Source organism: Anabrus simplex, chromosome 7, assembly GCF_040414725.1.
Source record: "Anabrus simplex isolate iqAnaSimp1 chromosome 7, ASM4041472v1, whole genome shotgun sequence".
NCBI classification, from domain to species: Eukaryota; Metazoa; Arthropoda; class Insecta; order Orthoptera; family Tettigoniidae; genus Anabrus; species Anabrus simplex.
Window position 1 is genome coordinate 232,121,077 of NC_090271.1, and position 22,891 is coordinate 232,143,967.

Genomic DNA, 22,891 nt, shown 5'->3' on the forward strand with positions numbered 1-22,891 from the left:
CAAAAAAAAATCTAATTTCTGTAACAATGTGTGTTGATTTTTCAATGTAATCTTAAACAGACCAAACTCCTTGAACAAGTACACAGTTCTTGTAAATATAATTTTTTACTGTGAATCTACTTCAGCAGAATATCACATGCTATGATGAAAATAAAATATGTATGCATTTCAATTTAATAAGTTCATAATGTTAAATTCTTTCCCGTTTTGTGTGTGTCCCCCTTGTTTTTTTTTTACCAAATGTCCCATATTATAGCAAGGTACTTTTCAAAAGCCCTGGTTTTTAAATAAAATAAAATGGGAACCCCATTCTAACTCCAAGGCAGTAACAACAAGCCTTTTAGTAGTCTAAGAATAGTGAAGGTTTGAAAAAAATTCATCTTTTAAAATTTGTTAATTGTTTATTAACAAACATAAATATTTATAATTTAACAAGTCTTGAAGAACATCAACTTTTGGCCTGAGCAAGTAGATGCTCTTTAATATGTTTGGATATTTTAATTCTCTTTCTACGCCGTCTCTTGGAAGATTTGCCTTGTTCTGTCCCCTGTAATGGATCAGGCTTCTTTTTCTTCTTTTTACAGGATAGAGGATTAGGGCCGCCTTTCTTCTTAAATTTCTTTTTCTTTGGTTCTGTCCCCATGTCACCTAGTTTCTTTACTTTCAACTCAGTCAGCGATTTTTCTTCCAGTTTGCTAAGATTGAACCTAGAACACAAAAACACAGATATGTAGCCTACATATTCACCTACATGTACACCTTACGTCCTTCAGCACTGAATGCAGACAGAATATATGCTTAAGCAGAGAAGGAATAATGCATACAAACATAATCATTATAGACTGTTATGCCTTTCAGCGTTCAGTCTGCAAGCCTCTGTGAATTTACTAAACGTCGCCACAATCCTCGATTTGCAACTAGTGTTGTGACCTCATTTAGTTCTATACCTCTTATCTTTAAATCGTTAGAAACCGAGTCTAACCATCAACATCTTGGTCTACCTCTACTTCTCTTACCCTCCATAGCAGAGTCCATTATTCTCCTAGGTAACCTATCCTCTTCCATTCGCCTCACATGACCCCACCACTGAAGCCGGTTTATACGTACAGCTTCATCCATCGAGTTCATTCCTAAATTAGCCTTTATCTCCCCATTCCGAGTACCCTCCCGCCATTGTTCCCACCTGTTTGTACCAGCAATCATTCTTGCTACTTTCATATCTGTTACTTCTAACTTATGAATGAGATATCCTGAGTCCACCCAGCTTTCGCTCCCGTAAAGCAAAGTTGGTCTGAAAACAGACCGATGTAAAGATAGTTTCATCTGGGAGCTGACTTCCTTCTTACAGAATACTGTTCATCGCAACTGCGAGCTCACTGCATTAGCTTTACGACACCTTGATTCAATCTCACTTACTATATTACCATCCTGGGAGAACATACAACCCAAAATACTTGAAATTATCGACCTGTTCCAGCTTTGTATCACCAATCTGACATTCAATTCGGTTGAATTTCTTACCTACTGACATCAATTTAGTCTTCGAGAGGCTAATTTTCATACCATAATCATTGCACCTCTTTTCAAGTTCCAAGGTATTAGACTCCAGGCTTTCGGCACAATCTGCCATTAAGACCAAGTCGTCAGCATAGGCCAGACTGCTTACTACATTTCCACCTAACTGAATCCCTCCCTGCTATTTCATACCTTTCAGCAGATGATCCATGTAAACTACGAATAGCAAAGGTGAAAGATTACAGCCTTGTCTAACCCCTGTAAGTACGCTGAATCAAGAACTCGTTCTACCATCAATTCTCACTGAAGCCCAATTGTCAACATAAATGCCCTTGATTGCTTTTAATAATCTACCTTTAATTCCATAGTCCCCCAGTATGGCGAACATCTTTTCCCTTGGTACCCTGTCATATGCTTTCTCTAGACCTACAAAAGATAAACACAACTGCCTATTCCTCTCGTAGCATTTTTCAATTACCTGGCGCATACTGAAAATCTGATCCTGACAGCCTCTCTGTGGTCTGAAACCACACTGGTTTTCATCCAACTTCCTCTCAACGACTGATCACACCCTTCCTTCCAAGATGCCAATGAATACTTTGCCTGGTACATTAATCAATGAGATACCTCGATAGTTGTTGCAGTCCTTCCTGTTCCCTTGCTTATAGATAGGTGCAATTACTGCTTTTGCCCAATCTCAAGGTACCTTACCAACACTCCATGCTAATTTTACTACTCTATGAAGCCATTTTATCCCAGCCTTCCCACTATACTTCACCATTTCAGGTCTAATTTCATCTATTCCTGCTGCCTTATGACAATGGAGTTTATTTACCATCGAATATTGAATTTTCACGACCGCATTGTAATCGAAACAGACTTTCAACGTATTAGGTCGTGTTACGTACATGTAGTATGTGTTGAAGAGATGTTAAGTACAGAACAAAAATGGCCAGCCGGACACCAGTGGGATCCGAACCCACAACCTCCCGATTTTGCGTCGGTTGCTCTACCAATCTTAACATCTCTTCAACACGTACTACATATACGTAACACGACCTAATACGTTGAAAGTCTGTTTCGATTATTTACCATCCTTTCCACTTCCTCAAGCATAATTTCACCAACATCATTTTCCTCCTACCAATGAGCTTGGCTGTTCACAACACCACCAGGATTATTTCCTTTTACATTGAGAAGATGTTCAAAATATTCCCTCCACCTCTCCAGTGATTCCCTGCGATCTATTATGAGTTCACCTGAATTACTCAAAACACTGTTCATTTCAATTTTCCCTCCCTTCCTAAGATTCTTTATTACTGGCCAGAAAGGTTTCCCTGCTGCTTGACCTAGCCTTTCCAGGTTATTACCAAAATCTTCCGATGACTTCTTTTTGGATTCAACAACTATTTGTTTCACTCTGTTTCTTTCATCTACGTACAAATCCCTGTCTGCCTCAGCCCTTGTTTGGAGCCATTTCTGATAAGCCTTTTTTTTACGTTTACAAGCTGCTCACACTTCATCATTCCACCAAGATGTTCACCTTTTCCCATCTTTACACACAGTTGTTCCTAGGCATTCCCTTGCTGTTTCTACTACAGCATCCCTGTATGCCACCCATTCGCTTTCAATATCCTGAACCTGCTTACTGTCTACTGTTCGAAACTTCTCGCTAATCATATCCATGTACTTCTGTCTAATTTCCTCGTCGTTTGCAGACAGATTTCACTTTCTCTACCCTAGGCCTAGAGATACTTAGTTCACTGCAGATCAGATAGTAGTCTGTATCATCGAAAAATCCCCGGAAAACTCATTCATTCCTAACAGATTTCCTGAATTCGAAGTCTGTTAAGATATAGTCTATTATGGATCTGGTGCCCCTAGCCTCCCATGTGTAGCAGTGAATAGCCTTATGCTTGAAGAATGTATTCGTAACAGTTAAACCCATACTAGCACAGAAGTCCAGCAAACGCTTACCATTCCCATTAGCTTCCATATCTTCCCCACATTTACCAATTACCCTTTCGTATCCTTCAGTTCTATTCCCAACTCTCGCATTGAAATCACCCATTAGCACTATTCTATCCTTGCTGTTGACCCTGACCACGATGTCACTCAATACTTCATAAAACTTGTCAACTTCATCCTCATCTGCACCCTCACATGGTGAATACACGGACACAATTCTAGTCCTAATTCCTCCAACTGACAAATCTACCCACATCATTCGCTCATTTACATGCCTAACAGAAACTATGTTGCGTGCAATGGTATTTCTGATAAAGAGCCCTACCCCAGACTCTGCCCTTCCCTTTCTTTTTTTTTCCTAGGGGCTTTACGTCGCACCGACACAGATAGGTCTTATGGCGACGATGGGATAGGAAAGGCCTAGGACTTGGAAGGAAGCGGCCGTGGCCTTAATTAAGGTACAGCCCCAGCATTTGCCTGGTGTGAAAATGGGAAACCACGGAAAACCATTTTCAGGGCTGCCGATAGTGGGATTCGAACCTACTATCTCCCGGATAGTCCTTCCCTTTCTAACACCCGTCAAGTACACTATATAATCCCCTATCTCTTCCTCGTTATCTCCCCTTACGTGAATGTCACTTATTCCTAGCACATCCAGATGCATCCTCTTTGCTGACTCAGCCAGTTCTACTTTCTTTCTTCCATAAGCCTCATTAATACCGATAGCTCCCCATCAAATTCCATTTCGTTCGCCAAGTTGTTTCGAAGGAGTCCCTCGCCTGTCAAATGGGAGTGGGACTCCGTTACTCCCATAGGTCCAAGGCTTGCTTAAAATGTTCTGAGCTCGGTAAATTCATGAAGCAGGATGCTACTCTACTTGCACATAGTCCAAGTGAGGATCTCTCCTCTAACGGGTTATGGACCACCGGTGGATTGTATAGTCCTAGCCGCCTGAGCAGAAGGAGGGCCAGGACTCAGAATATGCCCGAGATGCCCACTCCCATTCCATAGCAACTGGTATCCCGACTCTCAGGACCACTTACTATGCCACTCAGCCGTTGCCCATGGTTCACGAACTAGGACGTGACTACAGTAACCCACAAACATGAACCATGAAGGAATAATAATAATAACAACAACGTTATTTGCTTTACGTCCCACTAACTACTTTTACGGTTTTCGGAGACGTTGAGGTACCCAAATTTAGTCCCACAGTTCTTTTAAGTGTCATTAAATCTACCAACACAGGGCTGACGTATTTCAGCACATTCAAATACCACCGGACTGAACCAGGATCGAACCTGCCATGCTGGGGTCAGAAGGCCAGCGCCCCAACCATCTGAGTCACCCAGCCCAGCAAAAGAGAAAAGGGAAATAAACAATCAAAACAGTATAAACATCAGCTGTATAGATGCCAGCCATACTTAAAGACAGTTGAAATGATCATAGAATAACATAAGCTTTGTAGATGCAGCCAGTTGTGAGGAATGTTCTTTATTTTTTAACATTTTTTGTATCATTATAAAATTAAGTCCCTGGTAGGTGTCTGTCTCGGTTTGTGCAGGCTGTTCTCAAGAAACGTCAAACAGATTTTGATGCATTTTTTTCAATACTGTATAAAGCAATTTATCAAGGAAGGTTTTTTTCAGTCTGCCAAAACTTGAAATGATAACACTATATAGCATACCTGTAAAAGAAAACATTAATATATCAAGCAAGTGGCCATGCGGTTTGAGTCAACGTAGCTATCACCTTGCATTCGGGAGATAGTGGGTTCGAATCCCACTGTCAGCAGCCCTGTAGATGGTTTTCCCTGGTTTCCCATTTTTACACCAGTCGAATGCTGGGACTATACCTGAACTCTCTTAGTGCCAGAGTCGCTGCGAGCGATCCTTAAAAAAATGAGCAAAACTTGCGAATGTCGCTCTGAGAGATGCTTCATTTCTTTATTCTTTGATATGCTTCTAGACAAAAAATTATGCCCAATCTTGGCACGACCATTAAAGAGAGCTCAAGCCACCAAGTTCTGACAACATTCTTTTGTTTTCTGTCTGTCGACAATCTCGAGCTATATTTAAAATTCCATTAATGTTTACGCATGACACGTAAAAGCATGGCGCTGAAGTGAGAGAAGAGGAAATTAAAGAACTAAGGAGTCCAGGAACTGTTGTGGAGCCTGTGAAGGATTGTTCTGGTTAACATTCCTTTCTTCCCGGTCACTCTATTAGTATAAACATCATCACTATCACTTGCTTGGTTATGTACAATCATATTCTGCACAGGTAATCCATTTTCTGAGACAAAATCAGCACTTGATTTGTCACCAAGTTCGGAATCTCTGTCTACAAAGTCCGAGTGGTCACCAATTGATTCGCAAATCATTAGCTATAAAGGTGTTTTCACTGACATCATTTAACTGTGTTCACATGTGTGATTGACATGGTGTGATTTTTAATATGCTAGATTTTAGAATTTTGGATTTTTGACACTCCTGCAGATATTTTTAGAACAAACAAAATGTGTTCTTGTATTATGTGTGTGTGCCTTCCAGTATTCGTTTTTACTTCATTAGTAAGCATGTGGTAATAGGATTAATAAAATTTTCCAATTATTATTTTCCTGAATAAATTACTTTAATTAATTAATTAATGAATTACTAACATACATACATCCTTACATACATACATATATACATATATTATCATTATAGACTGTTATGCCTTTCAGCGTTCAGTCTGCAAGCCTCTGAGAATTTACTAAATGTCGCCACAATCCTCGATTTGCAACTAGTGTTGTGGCCTCATTTAGTTCTACACCTCTTATCTTTAAATTGTTAGAAACAGAGTCTAACCATCGTCGTCTTGGTCTCCCTCTACTTCTCTTACCCTCCATAGCAGAGTCTATTATTCTCCTAGGTAACCTATCCTCTTCCATTCGCCTCACATGACCCCACCACCGAAGCCGGTTTATGCGTACAGCTTCATCCATCGAGTTCATTCCTAAATTAGCCTTTATCTCCTCATTCCGAGTACCCTCCCGCCATTGTGCCCACCTGTGTTTGCCGGCAATCATTCTTGCTACTTTCATGTCTGTTACTTCTAGCTTATGAATAAGATATCCTGAGTCCACCCAGCTTTCGCTCCCGTAAAGCAAAGTTGGTCTGAAAACAGACCGATGTAAAGATAGTTTCGTCTGGGAGCTGACTTCCTTCTTACAGAATACTGTTGATCACAACTGCGAGCTCACTGCATTAGCTTTACTACACCTTGATTCAATCTCACTTACTATTTTACCATCCTGGGAGAACACACAACCTAAATACTTGAAATTATCGACCTGTTCCAGCTTTGTATCACCAATCTGACATTCAATTCTGTTGAATTTCTTACCTATTGACATCAATTTAGTCTTCGAGAGGCTAATTTTCATACCATACTCATTGCACCTCTTTTCAAGTTCCAAGATATTAGACTCCAGGCTTTCGGCACAGTCTGCCATTAAGACCAAGTCGTCAGCATAGGCCAAACTGCTTACTACATTTCCACCTAACTGAATCCCTCCCTGTCATTTTATGCCTTTCAGCAGATGATCCATGTAAACTACGAACAGCAAAGGTGAAAGATTACAGCCTTGTCTAACCCCTGTAAGTACCCTGAACCAACTCATTCTACCATCAATTAATAACATGAGGAAGAAATTTCATAATTATCTGAAAGTTATCCTGAATTTAGATGACTATGTTTTGCACTTCATGATTACGGTTTGCTTTCATATCTTTAAAAACATAGTAGTTAAATTATTTTTCTGAAAGACTACATTTTCCATTAAAACAGCCTGGCATTTTTAGACCGCACCTTTAATTTTTGCCTGGTACTAAAAGGGTTAATTAGGGCCACCACAGTCGCTTCCGTCCCATTCCATCGTCATATAACCTATATGTGTCAGCAGATTTAAAGCAGATTGTTAAGAAAAAACTGACATAAATAACAAAATGACGTTTTGTTATACAATAACATCCTCAGATTCTATCAAATCATTTTTAAAACATGCATATATATGTGCAACATTGTTTACGTTGCATCAACTCATCAACGATCATAAATGAGCAATAATAATAATAAAAATAATAATAATAATAATAATAATAATAATAATAATAATAATAATAATAATAATAATAATAATAATAATAATAATCGTATGGCCTTAGCTACCGTGTGCAGACATTTCAATTCGGCGCCATCTGGCCATATGCTCATCAATTTCGATGTTCTGTTTTACTCTAGGCCTACTAGATGGCAGACCGAGTAAGCCTAAACTCTCTTGGGCATCTATGGCCGAGATTTAATGAATTTTGTCGGGTAAACACCAAATGTGTCACCAGAGATCTTTTACATATCAACATCATACAACATGGAGTGTCGAATGGACTTTTTTCCGCCCTTCAAAAATCAGACTACCTCTGTTGGGTTTGAATCCGCTATCTTGGAATCCGGAGGCCGACACTCTACCACCGATCCACGACTGTATGAAAAACTACATGAATACTAACAGTCCGTGTTCAAAACTGTAATATATTCAAAAAATGTTTCTTGTTCTTGTAGAACGAAGCATGCCATTCTGTTATTAATGTTTTCTTTTATAGGTACATTACAGTGTTATCATTCAGAAAACCGAAGAGCTTACTCAGCCTGCTCCTGGACTCCCTGCCCGATTTTGATATCATCATATATGGCACAGCTCTGGAAGGGGTGGAGCATCTCTCTTACCTTGAGAATATTCTCTCAACACACTGTACCTCTGAGGAGGACATGGAAAACAGAATACAGGCTGCCCGTGTGGCCTTTGGACATTTCTCACATAGTGTATTCCAGAACAAAGATCTAAGTATCCGCACGAAATAATGGTATATCAAGCTGTTGTTATTTCTACGTTACTCTACGGGTGTGAAACCTGGACATCAAGAAACTGGAACGCTTTCATCAACAAAAACTTATATCCATCATGAACATCAAATGGGATGACTATATAACTAATATAACAGTTTTCGAGAAAGCAAAGCTAAACAGTATCGAAGCCACCATCGTTGGTCATCGGCTTAGATGGGCAGGCCATATCCATCGTATGAGTGACAGCAGACTCCCTTGGCAAATCCTGTATGGTGAACTCAGCACTGGCAAGAGGACTCGTGGTGCTCCTCTGAAGCGATATAAAAGACCAACTCAAGCAGACCATGAGAAGCACAGATATAAACCCAAATACTTGTCATAGTCTTGCATTGGATCGCCCTCGCTGGCGTGTTACCACCTTAACTGCAGTTGTACAGTTTGAGCAGGGACGTCGAAGACAGAAAGACGAAACTAGCCAGAGAAAGAAGCTACGCTAAACACTGTCACGTCCCCCACCTTCCATCGGATGCAACATGTGTGGCCGCATGTTTTTATGCAAGAATTGGTCTGATAAGCCATCAGCGGCACCTTCATCGCGTGGACTAAGGATTACGGAACTGCAGGCAAGAAACGAAAACTCAGATACGAGTATCGGCCGCTGACGACGACAGTGTTATCATAAAATTCATATTTCGAGTTTTGACAGACTGAAAAAACTTAACGGTAACATTAACTAATAAGTCAACACTAAAAAAGAATGACACCGGGCGAGTTGGCCGTGCGCGTAGAGGCACGCGGCTGTGAGCTTGCATCCGGGAGATAGTAGGTTCGAATCCCACTATCGGCAGCCCTGAAAATGGTTTTCCGTGGTTTCCCATTTTCACACCAGGCAAATGCTGGGGTTGTACCTTAATTAAGGCCACGGCCGCTTCCTTCCAACTCCTAGGCCTTTCCTATCCCATCGTCGCCATAAGACCTATCTGTGTCGGTGCGACGTAAAGCCCCTAGCAAAAAAAAAAGAATGACTTCCTTCTTAACATAAATTTACTACAAAAGATAATTTAGCTTTATTGCTTTTAATAATAATAATAATAATAATAATAATAATAATAATAATAATAATAATAATAATAATAATAATAATATATTATATATATTATATATTATAATATATTATATATTATTATTATTATTATTATTATTATTATTATTATTATTATTATTATTATTATTATTATTATTATTATTATTACGGAGTTATCCGTGGAAGTCAGAGGTGAAAGAAGGTGTGGGCTGGAATGGGTCTAACTACAAGTCCGAAAGATGAATTTAAAATTTAAATAAAGGTTATATTTTCAATAGACAACAAAAGAAAATCAGCAATTTTTATACCCTCGTGGAAAATTCGAGACCTTTCAGGAATGAGTAGACACACCCACTCAATTTTTATTGGTTGACTAAGAATTACACATGGAAATTTGAAGAAGAAAGCTATGATTGGAGGAAAATTAATTACAGAAATTACTGATTGGCTAAATTCAAAACAGGCGGAAAGAAAGGATTAATGTTGCCAACCCACAAACCACAGAACAAAATTTAGTAAAGACAAAACTTATGAATACAACATTTCTCCAAGAAGGTTCATTCCTTTACACCAGAGTGTGTTATCATAGTTTTTGGTAGAGACATCTGTTAGAGAATGTCCACACTTCTTGATCAATGAAAAACAAAAGCAAATCAAAAACACTCAGTGACATCTTCTGATAAACTGTAGAGTTAGTTCAGTTGTTAAAGTTCCGGGTTTCTCCAGTAGAGAAGTTTCAATTAGCGCAAGATTTCACTTGCGTCGTAGAGGTGTACCGCCCGGTACAATTATTATTATTATTATTATTATTATTATTATTATGCCAGCTGACATTTCCACCATGATAAAAGGTTAAAGGTAATGGGGAGATCGCCAATTGACGATCTTGATGTTACAACTAAGATAAGGAGCCTTAGAGGTTGCCTCAAAACGGTTTCTGGTTGTTCTATGACTTCTGCTTGTCAGCCGCCTCTTATGTGTGTTTGGTCTGCGAGAGCAATTTTATTTTGCACAAGTCCGCTCGCAAGCCGATTAGGACCCCCCAATGATATAGATGTTGATTCCCATAGGGAACCTGAAATATTTGTCCCGAATGAGTAAATTTATAATACCAATATAAAAGGTCCGTTCAGAACGGAACTCTTCGTTTTACCCTTAGTAGTTTCAATCTGTGTTGTATTGTCAGTCTTCAGATTGATGATTAGTTCCTTCAGTTTAGACAGAAGTGGCTCAGCAGCTAGTGTTAGATTTAAGTGCTGATGTCCGATGTTGTCAAAGGCTTTTGATATGTCTAAAAAAATCGCGGTAACATCTTGTTTATCTGTCTTAGCTGTCTTGAGGAGTCCTCTGAGAGTGGAAGTATTTATAAGGCAACCTGGCTGGTCATTAAAGGTTCCTTGGTGTTCGCTGAAAGTTACCAAGGAGCGCAAATGCTGATCTAATATACCCTTTCAATAACACGTCTAATACCGAACAGAGAAAATAAATCGAAGTACCAAATATTTTGGAAATATCATCGTCGCAAGATTCAGATTTTGGATTCAGGTCTCCAGTTTTGACAGACATTCAACATCGCCTTTCTTATGCATCAACATGGTTCTAGCACTCTTTAGACACTGAGGTATTTTGCCTGTAGAAAGCATTCGAGTCGCAATGATTGCTACGATTTTGCATACCGTGTCGTCCCTGATTACTCATACTAGAATACGGTCAGGACCTGGAGCGATATCTACTGCAATTCAACGTGTTGCTACGGAAATTTCTTCTTTTTTCGTTCTGGGGCTGTACATTTCATCTGGCTCCATACGGTCTACGTCACTGATTTTGGAGCTGTAATCATGCCTTATTGGAATTTTCAATGGAAAATAAATCGAAGTAGCAAATATTTTGGAAATATCGACGTTGCAAGATTCAGATCTTGGATTTAGTGCCCTACGCACGGTTTTCCTTCACTGATTGTAGAACTGAGACTGAGTGAGCTGATAATCATATTTACATTTTCTTTCTTCGCTCTCTCTCTTGGTTGCACGTTGTGGTTTCGAGGACTTGCTATGTGTTTTATCTTGATGTCCAAGACATTGTTTTCCTGGCTTTGTAATATTTTGTAGCGGGGTGTTTTGGACCAGGAAACTCAGAAATTCCAACAACTCCCACATGAGTGTGTAGAACTCAGAATTGTTTTCACTGGAGAACTGAGTGAATTTGTTCTTCTATTGCTTTAATTCTGACTGGAAAGTAGTCTCCTCTTGAACAGGATATTGATGCTCAATGGGAATAATATCATCTTCTGACTGAGATACATGCTGACTGAAGTTGGTTAATAAGGTGACTTGACTTGACTTACTTCCTTTAATTCCAGATGGAACATAGGGCCTCTAAGTTCCCATGGAGGGAATTAGATATTTTTCCACCAATAGAGCATATAAAAAATCAGATAAAAAATTAGATGTGTGGCTTTTCAGGCGTTTGCTCTATTAACCAGCGTTTCGTCTTAGGTCTGACACTAGACTCATCAGAGTGGGATGTGTCAGACCCTACCCACTGACGCTGGGGTGTATACAGGTGAACTTATCAGAAGCCTATTTAAGAGGCACAGTCTGATAACTGCATACGGGAGTGTGCCTCTTAAACAGGCTTCTGATAAGTTCACCCGGATACACCCCAGCGTCAGTGGGTAGGGTCTGACACATACCACTCTGATGCAATTTTTTTTTTTGCTAGTTGCTTTACGTCGCACCGATACAGATAGGTCTTATGGCAACGATGGGACAAGGAAGGGCTAGGAGTGGGAAGGAAGCAGCCGTGTCCTTAATTAAGGTACAGCCCCAGCATTTGCCTGGTGTGAAAATGGGAAACCATGGAAAACCATTTTCAGGGCTGCCGATAGTGGGGTTCGAACCTACTATCTCCCGAATACTGGATACTGGCCGCACTTAAGCGACTGCAGCTATCGAGCTCGGTGCCGCTCTGATAAGTCCGGTGTCAGACCTAAGACAAAACGCTGGTTAATAGAGCAAACGCCTGAAAAGCCACACATCTAATTTTTGATCTGATTTTTTTGATATACTCTATTGGTGGAAAAATATCTAATTCCCTCCATGGGAACTTAGAATTTCCATTCGGATTCCATTGTGGAGTTTTATCTCCCGTATGCAATTATCAGACTGTGCCTCTTAAATAGGCTTCTGATAAGTTCACCTGTATACACCCCAGCGTCAGTGGGTAGGGTCTGACACATCCCACTCTGATGAGTCTAGTGTCAGACCTAAGACAAAACGATGGTTAATAGAGCAAACGCCTGAAAAGCCACACATCTAATTTCTGATCTGACATAGGGCCTCGACGAAATTTCTCCAGGTTGTTCTATCTGCCGCCAATGCTTTCACCTCCCTCCATGTCTTGTTAACTCCAGCAATCTCCTTGTCTATGGTTCTCTTCCAGGTAATCCCCGGTCTGCCTTGCCTGTGACTGCCTTGTGGATTCCAACTCAATGCCTGCCTTGCGACACTTTCTTGTGGTCTTCTCAGGGCGTGCCCAATCCATCTCCATTTTCTTCTCATTATCTGTTCCTGTATGGGACTCTGACTTGTGGCCTCCCAAAGGCCTTTGTTTGAGGTGTTCTTTGGCCACCATATTCTCATAATGTACCTCAAACACCGATTTATAAAAGTCTGTAACCTTGTGGTAATGTCTTTGGTCATTTTCCAGGTCTCACTTCCATACAGTAACACAGATTTAACATTTGAGTTGAATATCCTTAGCTTCGTTTTTATATGAATGTGAGGGGATCTCCATATTGGTCATAACTGTGCAAAAGCTCCATTGGTTTTATTTATATGACTCACCACATCTCTAAAAGCACCTCCATCCTGGCTTACCACGCTTCCTAAGTAACAAAATTCCTCTACCCTTTCTATGTCCATTCCATCTAGAGTCAAGCTACAATTGTTACAATGGTTTATGCGCATTTCTTTAGTCTTTTTGTTGTTAATCTTTAAGTCTACTTCTTTAGCTTCTGTTCAGTTTGATTTCTATGTCCCGAAAACATTCTGCAAGAAGACAGAGATCATCCACATAATACAGTTCTTTCAATCGGTTATTTAATCCCCACTGAATGCCACACATTCTATTCGTTGCCTCTCTCAGCATACAATCCAGTGTCATGATAAACAAGATTGGCGACAGTAGACATCCTTGTCTTACTCCAGATTTTACAGCAAAAGGTTCAGACAGCTTCCCTTTATGTTCTACTTGACAAGTATATCCATAATACATTGCCTGTGTGAGACGGACTAACTTTTGTGGAATTCCAAACTTTTCCATAGCCTTCCACATTTTCTTCCAGTGGACAGAGTCAAAGGCCTTTTCAAAATCAATGAAAAGTATACACAGAGATGTCTGATACTCAGCAAATTGTTCAATGATTAGCCTTAGTGTGTTAATCTGATCCACAGTAGACCGATCTTCTCTGAAACCTGCCTGTTCTTGTCGTAGTCTCCTGTCAACAGTTATGCTTATTCTGTTCAGTATGACTCTTGACATCACTTTCCCCCCATATGAGAGCAACGTTATTCCCCTCCAGTTATTGCAATCTGAGGGGTCACCCTTCTTCGGTATCATGATGAGGACACCCTTCTTCCACTCTTCAGGAAGGTGTTCTTCGTTCCATATTAGTGTTAGAAGTGACTCCATGATTTCCGCTATTAAATCTGGATCTACCTTTAGGGCTTCTGGGATGATGATAGCTCACACCTGGTGCTTTGCCACTCTTCATTTGTTTCACTGCTTGTACAATCTCTTCTCGTGTTGGTGGTTCTACCGAGATGTCTGGAATCCTCCAGAATGGTTACAACTTCTTCAGTTCTTGATTCCTCACCAAGATTATTGAGTACTTCCATGAAGTGATGTCTCCATCTTTCCAATTGTTGTGTCTCAGATGTCAAGGCTACTCCATTTGCATCTCTGACTGGTTTCTGTCCTGAAAAGTTCCTCCTAGAAAGCTTCCTCGTAATGGCATATACTTCTTTGCTGTTGCCGACTCTTGCTGCTGCTTCTGCTTGTGTTGCCAGTTGGTCTGTAAACACTTATTTATCTCTCCTCACTTTCTTCTTAACCTCCTTGTTGGCCTCCCTGTATTTATTGCTACTGCTTTCTGGTTTCTTGTTCTACTGGAATTGACGAGTGCCTTGCACTCTCTTCGCTTTTGTATTGATTCCCAAGTGTCATCCGATATCCATTCTTTCCTCCCTGGTTCTCTGTAGCCCACTATCTCTTCACATGTGTCATGAAAGAGTTCCTTGACTGTGTTCCATTTAGTATTTCCTTCTTCATCTGGTTGTTCGGCGAGGGCTTCAAACCTGTTCTTCAAATATATCTTAAATTCATTTTGCACTTAGAGTTTCCCAAATTTCCTGGAGTTGAAATGTTTCATTCATACTGTTGCCTGTTTTACTGGTGCTACCATCTTCAATCTAATATCAGCAATCATAAGGTGATGGTCACTCCCTACATCTGCTCCACGTTTATTCCTCACATCCAGGAGTGAATGTCTCCATCTTTTACTTATCGCCAAGTAATCAATTTGGTTTTCTGTCTGGAGATCAGCTGACACCCACGAGATCTTGTGACAGTTCTTATGTGGAAACAATGATCCACCTATAACCAATCCAAAATTAACGCATAGGTCTATGAATCTCTGGCCATTATTATTTTATTTTTTTTGCTAGTTGCTTTATGTCGCACCGACACAGATAGGTCTTACGGCGACGATGGGACAGGGAAGGGCTAGGAGTGGGAAGGAAGCGGCCGTGGCCTTAATTAAGGTACAGCTCCAGCATTTGCCTGGTGTGAAAATGGGAAACCACGGAAAACCATTTTCAGGGCTGCCGACAGTGGGGTTCGAACCCACAATCTCCCGAATACTGGATACTGTCCGCACTTAAGCGACTGCAGCTATCGAGCTCGGTGCCATTATTATTTTCTACTCCTATCCCGTGTCTACCCATGATGATTTCTCTTCCTTCATTTTCATTACCGATTTTTGCATTTAGATCTCCCATCAATACCACAATATCCTTCTTTATCCCTGCCAGGGTTGATGTCAGCCTATCATAAAACTCCTCCTCCTCTTCCTCTTCTGCTACCTCTGTTGGCGCATAACACTCTACTATGAGACTATGGAGTGGGTATGTGGGAAACTGGGAGTGAAATTTCTAGATCCTAATGGGTGGGTAGGAGATAGGGATCTGCGCTCGGATGGCCTTCATTTAAACCGCAGTGGTACGTATAAGTTAGGAAATTTGTTTGGAAGGGTAATAGGGAGGTACATTCAGGGAAACGGGATGGCCTAGGGAGCGGTGATAAGGGAACAGGGAACTGGAAATCAAGTAGGGATGACATAAAATTATTAGTGTTGAACTGTAGAAGTATTGTAAGGAAAGGAATAGAATTAAGTAATTTAATAGATATATATTTACCAGATATTGTAATAGGAGTTAAATCATGGCTGAGAAATGATATAATAGATGCAGAAATTTTCTCACGGCACTGGAGTGTGTATTTTTCTGGTCAAAGAAGAATTTGTAAGCTACGAAAAAGTTAAAGATGAGTCACATGAAATTCTAGGTGTAAGGCTCATTTCTAAAGATAATAGGCAACTTGATATATTTGGAGTGTACAGATCGGGAAAGGGTAGCACTGACGCGGATTCGGAATTATTTGATAGGATAGTCAGCTATGTGGGAAACGACATGGAAAGAAATGTGATTGTAGCGGGAGATCTGAATTTGCCAGATGTCAATTGGGAAGGAAATGCGAATGACAGGAAGCATGACCAACAAATGGCAAATAAGTTAATATGGGAAGGACAGCTGATTCAGAAAGTGATGGAACCAACCAGAGGGAAAAATATACTGGATGTCGTGCTGATAAAACCAGATGAGCTCTATAGGGAAACTGAAGTAATAGATGGTATTAGTGATCATGAAGCTGTTTTTGTGGTAGTTAAAAATAAATGTGATAGAAAAGAAGGTCTTAAAAGTAGGACTGTTAGGCAGTACCATATGGCTGATAAAGCAGGCATGAGGCAGTTTCTAAAAAGTAACTATGATCGGTGGAAAACGGTAAATATAAATGTAAACAGACTCTGGGATGGGTTTAAAGAAATAGTTGAGGAATGCGAAAACAGGTTTGTACCATTAAGGGTGGTAAGGAATGGTAAAGACCCACCTTATTATAATAGAGAAATAAAGAGACTAAGAAGGAGGTGCAGACTGGAAAGAAATAGAGTTAGAAATGGTTGTGGAAGTAAGGAGAAATTGAAGGAACTTACTAGAAAATTGAATTTAGCAAAGAAGGCAGCTAAGGATAACATGATGGCAAGCATAATTGGCAGTCATACGAATTTTAGTGAAAAATGGAAGGGTATGTATAGGTATTTTAAGGCAGAAACAGGTTCCAAGAAGGACATTCCAGGAATAATTAATGAACAAGGGGAGTGTGTATGTGAGGATCTTCAAAAGGCAGAAGTATTCAGTCAGCAGTATGTAAAGATTGTTGGTTACAAGGATAATGTCGAGATAGAGGAGGAGACTAAGGCCAAAGAAGTAATAAAATTTACATATGATAACAATGACATTTACAATAAGATACAAAAGTTGAAAACTAGAAAAGCGGCTGGAATTGATCAGATTTCTGGGGATATACTAAAGACAATGGGTTGGGATATAGTACCATATCTGAAGTACTTATTTGATTATTGTTTGCTAGGGGCTTTACGTCGCACCGACACAGATAGGTCTTATGGCGACGATGGGATAGGAAAGGCCTAGGACTTGGAAGGAAGCGGCCGTGGCCTTAATTAAGGTACAGCCCCAGCATTTGCCTGGTGTGAAAATGGGAAACCACGGAAAACCATTTTCAGGGCTGCCGATAGTGGGATTCGAACCTACTATCTCCCGGATGCAAGCTCACAGCCGCGCGCCTCTACGCGCACGGCCAACTCGCCCGGTGATTATTGTTTGGTCGGAGGAGGAGCTATACCAGATGAATGGAGAGTTGCTATAGTAGCCCCTGTATATAAAGGAAAGGGTGATAGACATAAAGCTGAAAATTACAGGCTAGTAAGTTTGACATGCATTGTATGTAAGCTTTGGGAAGGCATTCTTTCTGATTATATTAGACATGTTTGTGAAATTAATAACTGGTTGGATAGAAGGCATTTCGGTTTTAGGAAAGGTTATTCCACTGAAGCTCAACTTATTATTATTATTATTTATTTTCCTTAAATTGTACATGTACAATTTAGGGGTGGTAGATGGAGAAAGGGCAAGCCCCACATACACGGAAGTGCCTCCATCTCCACATGTGTACATAAACTCTACTGAATATTTATATACAAACTTATGTAGACAATTTTAAATATACATATTTACACTACAAACACTGTACCCTTAGAATAATAATTATCTTGATTTATCCTGAAAATATTAGAGTAAGAACACCCAGCCATTTATACTCTCACTCAGACCCCTGTATACACACTCATTCACTACCACTCCCACACCCACACGCATACACATTCGCCCACATACACCTGTACTTGCACCCATCCTTCTTGCAATTCTAATTTATACAAGTTATATACATCACATATAGGTTTATATTTACATATACATTTTCTTTACTTCACGGAGGAAGTGAGGAAGAGGAAGTAGCTTTATCTCAGATGGTATAAGGTTCCACGTACGAGCAGCCCTTGAGTAAAACCCATTTAAATATGAGGTTGTTCGAGCGAAGGGAGGGACAAGAGTAACTCCTTGGCCTCTTTTAACAGAGCGGTAATTGAGCTGCAGGCGGTGGAAAGGGGAGAGGTGTGTGTTATCTGTCAGGGATTTCCTAAGGAAGGCTACATCTATTTGTGTACATAACGAGTTCACTGGTGGCAATGACCTGGCTGTGTTTAAGGGGATGTGTTTGTTAATTAAACGTTCTGCTCGTCGCTGGATACCTTCTAGTTTCCTCATATTTTCCGTTGTAGTTGGATGCCAGGAAGGAAGGCCATATAATAGTATGGGCCGCACAAGGGAAATATAAGCCGTTCGTAGGGCTTTACTTCTTCTTCCCGAGAGACATCTACGGACGAAACCTAGCGCCCGGTATGCCTTACACCTCACTTCCTCCACGTGTTTATTCCATTTCAGATTGTCCGTAATGTGAATACCGAGCAGTCTGATGGAGTTAGAAGTCGGCAGTTGGATTCCACATAGAGTAGGTTGGTTCTGGAGTGGTTGTTTAGCTCTGCTTAGCCTTATATATTTACACTTCTTAATATTTATATACAATCTATTTACCTCACACCACAGAGCTATACTATCCAGATCCGATTGGAATTGTACAATATCATCACTGTTTTTCATGGCTCTGTAAATGACTGTGTCATCGGCATGCTGCGCCATGGTCGAATTTACACAATCCGGTAAGTCGAGAGCATAAATCGTGTACAGGAGGGGCCCTATCACACTGCCCTGAATTACTCCAGAAGTAATTGTGGTTTGGTCTGATTTGGCTCCTCCGTACACAACACATTGCGTTCGACCCACCAAAAATGACCTCAACCATGACAGCAGTTTACCCTGAATGCCGTAGTTGCTAAGTTTTAACAGAAGTCTTTGATGTGACACCTGGTCAAAAGCTTTGCTCCAGTCCAGAGTCACACAGTCTATTTGTGAGACATCAGTCTGCTCCAAAGAGAACTGCCAGTCATCAATGACTTTTGTTAGAAGTGTTGTGCAGGATTTTCCCGGAATGAAGCCGTGCTGGTTCGAGTTCAGCAGGATGTAAAGGAGAGTGCATATAAGTCTCTGGTAAGACCCCAACTAGAGTATGGTTCCAGTGTATGGGACCCTCACCAGGATTACCTGATTCAAGAACTGGAAAAAATCCAAAGAAAAGCAGCTCGATTTGTTCTGGGTGATTTCCGACAAAAGAGTAGCGTTACAAAAATGTTGCAATGTTTGGGTTGGGAAGAATTGAGAGAAAGAAGAAGAGCTGCTAGACTAAGTGGTATGTTCCGAGCTGTCAGCGGAGAGATGGCGTGGAATGACATTAGTATACGAATAGGTTTGAATGGCGTTTATAAAAGAGGAAAGATCACGATATGAAGATAAAGTTGGAATTCAAGAGGACAAACTGGGGCAAATATTCATTTATAGGAAGGGGAGTTAGGGATTGGAATAACTTACCAAGGGAGATGTTCAATAAATTTCCAATTTCTTTGAAATCATTTCGGAAAAGGCTAGGAAAGCAACAGATAGGGAATCTGCCACCTGGGCGACTGCCCTAAATGCAGATCAGTATTGATTGATTGATTTAAAGGTTTCTCTCCTTGAGAAAATCCAACATACATTTAGCAACTAGACGCTCCATACATTTACAGACCCCTGATGTTATAGAAACTGGGCGGTAATCATCTACGTTTTCCTTATCTCCATCTTTGAAAACTGGCACTACGTTGGCTTCTTTCCACTCCAAAGGTACAGGCCCGGTATTAATGGAATAGTTGAAGAGAGCGCAAAGCGAGGGCGCCAAGGCGACTGCACAATTCTTGAGAATTCTTGCTGGCACTCGGTCCGGCCCGGTCGCGGCATGAGGTCTTGTTTTCAGAAGGCTCTCCTTTACTTCATTCGTTGAGAAATACAGGTTGGTTAGAGGGAAGAGAGGGGTAGATGTTGTCCTTGAATATAGCATGTTCTCTTCCTCAGTAGGTACGGAGAAGTTACTTTTAAATTTCCTGTTGAAGGTGTCTGCAATTTCTTGTGGTGTGGAGACTGCCGTACCGTTATGTTTAAATACAGATGGAGCTCTGTTGCAACCTTTACTTCTGAGAAGAGCCCAGAGTTCCTTGGAGTTGGTGTTGAGACTGTGGATGTAAGAATCGTAGGAATCTCTGATAGATTGTTTAGCCTTGTTCCTAGCCAGCCTGTATTTCTCTCACTCAAAATCGGTTGGATTTCTTTTCCATTTCTGGTACAGGCAGTCCCTTCTTCGAATTTCTCGCACTATCTCCTTGGTAATCCATGGAGATTTCCGTCTGCTGGTTATATTTACTGTTGGTGTGGTTTCTTCTACGCATTGAAAGAAAATTTTCTTCCAGTCGTTCTATATCTTGTTTATGTCAGTACTGCCGGTGAAATCTGAGGTGAGAACGAGGAGGCGGTTGGATAGTAAAGTGGATAGATCGTTCCAGTTTGTTCAGGAAAAATTATAAACTCTCCTGGTATGGAGTTTGGGGGATGGTTTTATATGGGTCAGTGTTGCGAGAATTGCCTGATGGTCACAGAATCCAGGAATAGTATTAAGAGATTGGACGGACTGTGGTATATTACTTAGGAAAAGATCAAGGGTTGAGCGTGGCTTCGAACATTAATTGATGAAGGAATAAATCATAGAAAGTGGAAAGGAATTTATTGGCGAGGAGGTTATTTGGAACAGGTGCAGCATTTCTGGACAACGTAATTTCTAAGTTGAAATCACCGACAATATAAATGGCATCGTGATTTTGTTGTACATGTTGCACACGCTCGAGAGAGAGGATTAGTTCATCATTCATTTCCGGCGATGACTTAGGGGCGCGATAAATTGATCCAATAAGGAATTTACGTTTGTTGCACGTCACTTCCACCCACAGTGCTTAGGTTGCTGTCTCCAGGTGATGAACTCGAGTTGGATTACATTCTGGCTTGGCTGCAATTAGAACTCCCCCTGCAGAGCGGTGGGATCGGTCCTTACGGAACAATATCAGCGAGTCAGGATTCCAGCAAGATATAGCAGATATCTTGGATTCTGGAGGTCAAATGGACTGTATCGCGATTGACCTCTCTAAAGCATTTGATAGGGTGGATCATGGGAGACTACTGGCAAAAATGAGTGCAATTGGACTAGACAAAAGAGTGACTGAATGGGTTGCTATATTTCTAGAAAATAGATCTCAAAGAATTAGAGTAGATAAAGCTTTATCTGACCCTGTAATAATTAAGAGGGGAATTCCTCAAGGCAGTATTATTGGACCTTTATGTTTTCTTATATATATAAATGATATGAGTAAAGAAGTGGAATCGGAGGCAAGGCTTTTTGTGGATGATGTTATTCTCTATAGAGTGATAAATAAGTTACAAGATTGTGAGCAACTGCAGCGTGACCTCGAAAATGTTGTGAGATGGACAGCAGGCAATGGTATGTTGATAAACAGGGTTAAAAGTCAGGTTGTGAGTTTCACAAATAGGAAAAGTCCTCTCAGTTTTAATTACTGCGTTGATGGGGTGAAAGTTCCTTTTGGGGATCATTGTAAGTATCTAGGTGTTAATATAAGGAAAGATCTTTATTGGGGTAATCACATAAATGGGATTGTAAATAAAGGGTACTCTGCACATGGTTATGAGGGTGTTTAGGGGTTGTAGTAAGGATGTAAAGGAGAGTGCATATAAGTCTCTGGTAAGACCCCAACTGGAGTATGGTTCCAGTGTATGGGACCCTCACCAGGATTACCTGATTCAAGAACTGGAAAAAATCCAAAGAAAAGCAGCTTGATTTGTTCTGGGTGATTTCCGACAAAAGAGTAGCGTTACAAAAATGTTGCAATGTTTGGGTTGGGAAGAACTGAGAGAAAGAAGAAGAGCTGCTCGACTAAGTGGTATGTAAACTGTATATAGGATAATATCTTTTGTTTATTTCCACCTATTCAATACATTACAAACTTTCAATACGGACGAAAAATGATTTTCATCACTTGTAATAAGTGGTATGTTCCGAGCTGTCAGCGGAGAGATGGCGTGGAATGACATTAGTAGACGAATAAGTTTGAATGGCGTTTATAAAAGTAGGAAAGATCACAATATGAAGATAAATTTGGAATTCAAGAGGACAAACTGGGGCAAATATTCATTTATAGGAAGGGGAGTTAGGGATTGGAATAACTTACCAAGGGAGATGTTCAATAAATTTCCAAATTCTTTGAAATCATTTAGGAAAAGGCTAGGAAAGCAACAGATAGGGAATCTGCCACCTGGGCGACTGCCCTAAATGCAGATCAGTATTGATTGATTGATTGATGGTCACAGGTCTAACTTTGGTTCTTATTTGTACAGTAATTATCCTGTGTGATACAGGGGTTCATTCCATTATGCTACTTTTTGCTTTCTTTGTGAGTAAGACACCCACTCCACTTGAATGCTGATCATTTTCTTCTCTTCCAGAGTAAATGAAGACACCTCCCTCTTTTGTCCTCACCTCTCCATAGCCTGTCCATCTTGTTTCACTCAACCCAAGTATCTCCAGTTTATACCTTTTCATTTCTACCATTACTTCTCTCAGTCTGCCAGTTTCATACATAGTTTTCACATTCCAGAATACGATTCCTGTCCTGTATTTCATTGCAAAA

The 22,891-nt window shown here is 40.4% G+C and overlaps 1 protein-coding gene across 1 annotated transcript in view; it reads right to left on the reverse strand.

Moving 5' to 3' along the window:
- Positions 1 to 381: 381 nt before the first annotated feature.
- Positions 382 to 22,891, reverse strand: part of LOC136877065 (rRNA-processing protein UTP23 homolog) — an 87,289-nt gene continuing 64,779 nt past the window's right edge. Inside the window, exon 5 of the mRNA XM_067150883.2 lies at positions 382 to 707. Coding sequence (XP_067006984.2) covers positions 449 to 707 — 259 coding nt within the window. The 3' untranslated portion in view covers positions 382 to 448. The remainder of the gene's footprint in view (positions 708 to 22,891) is intronic.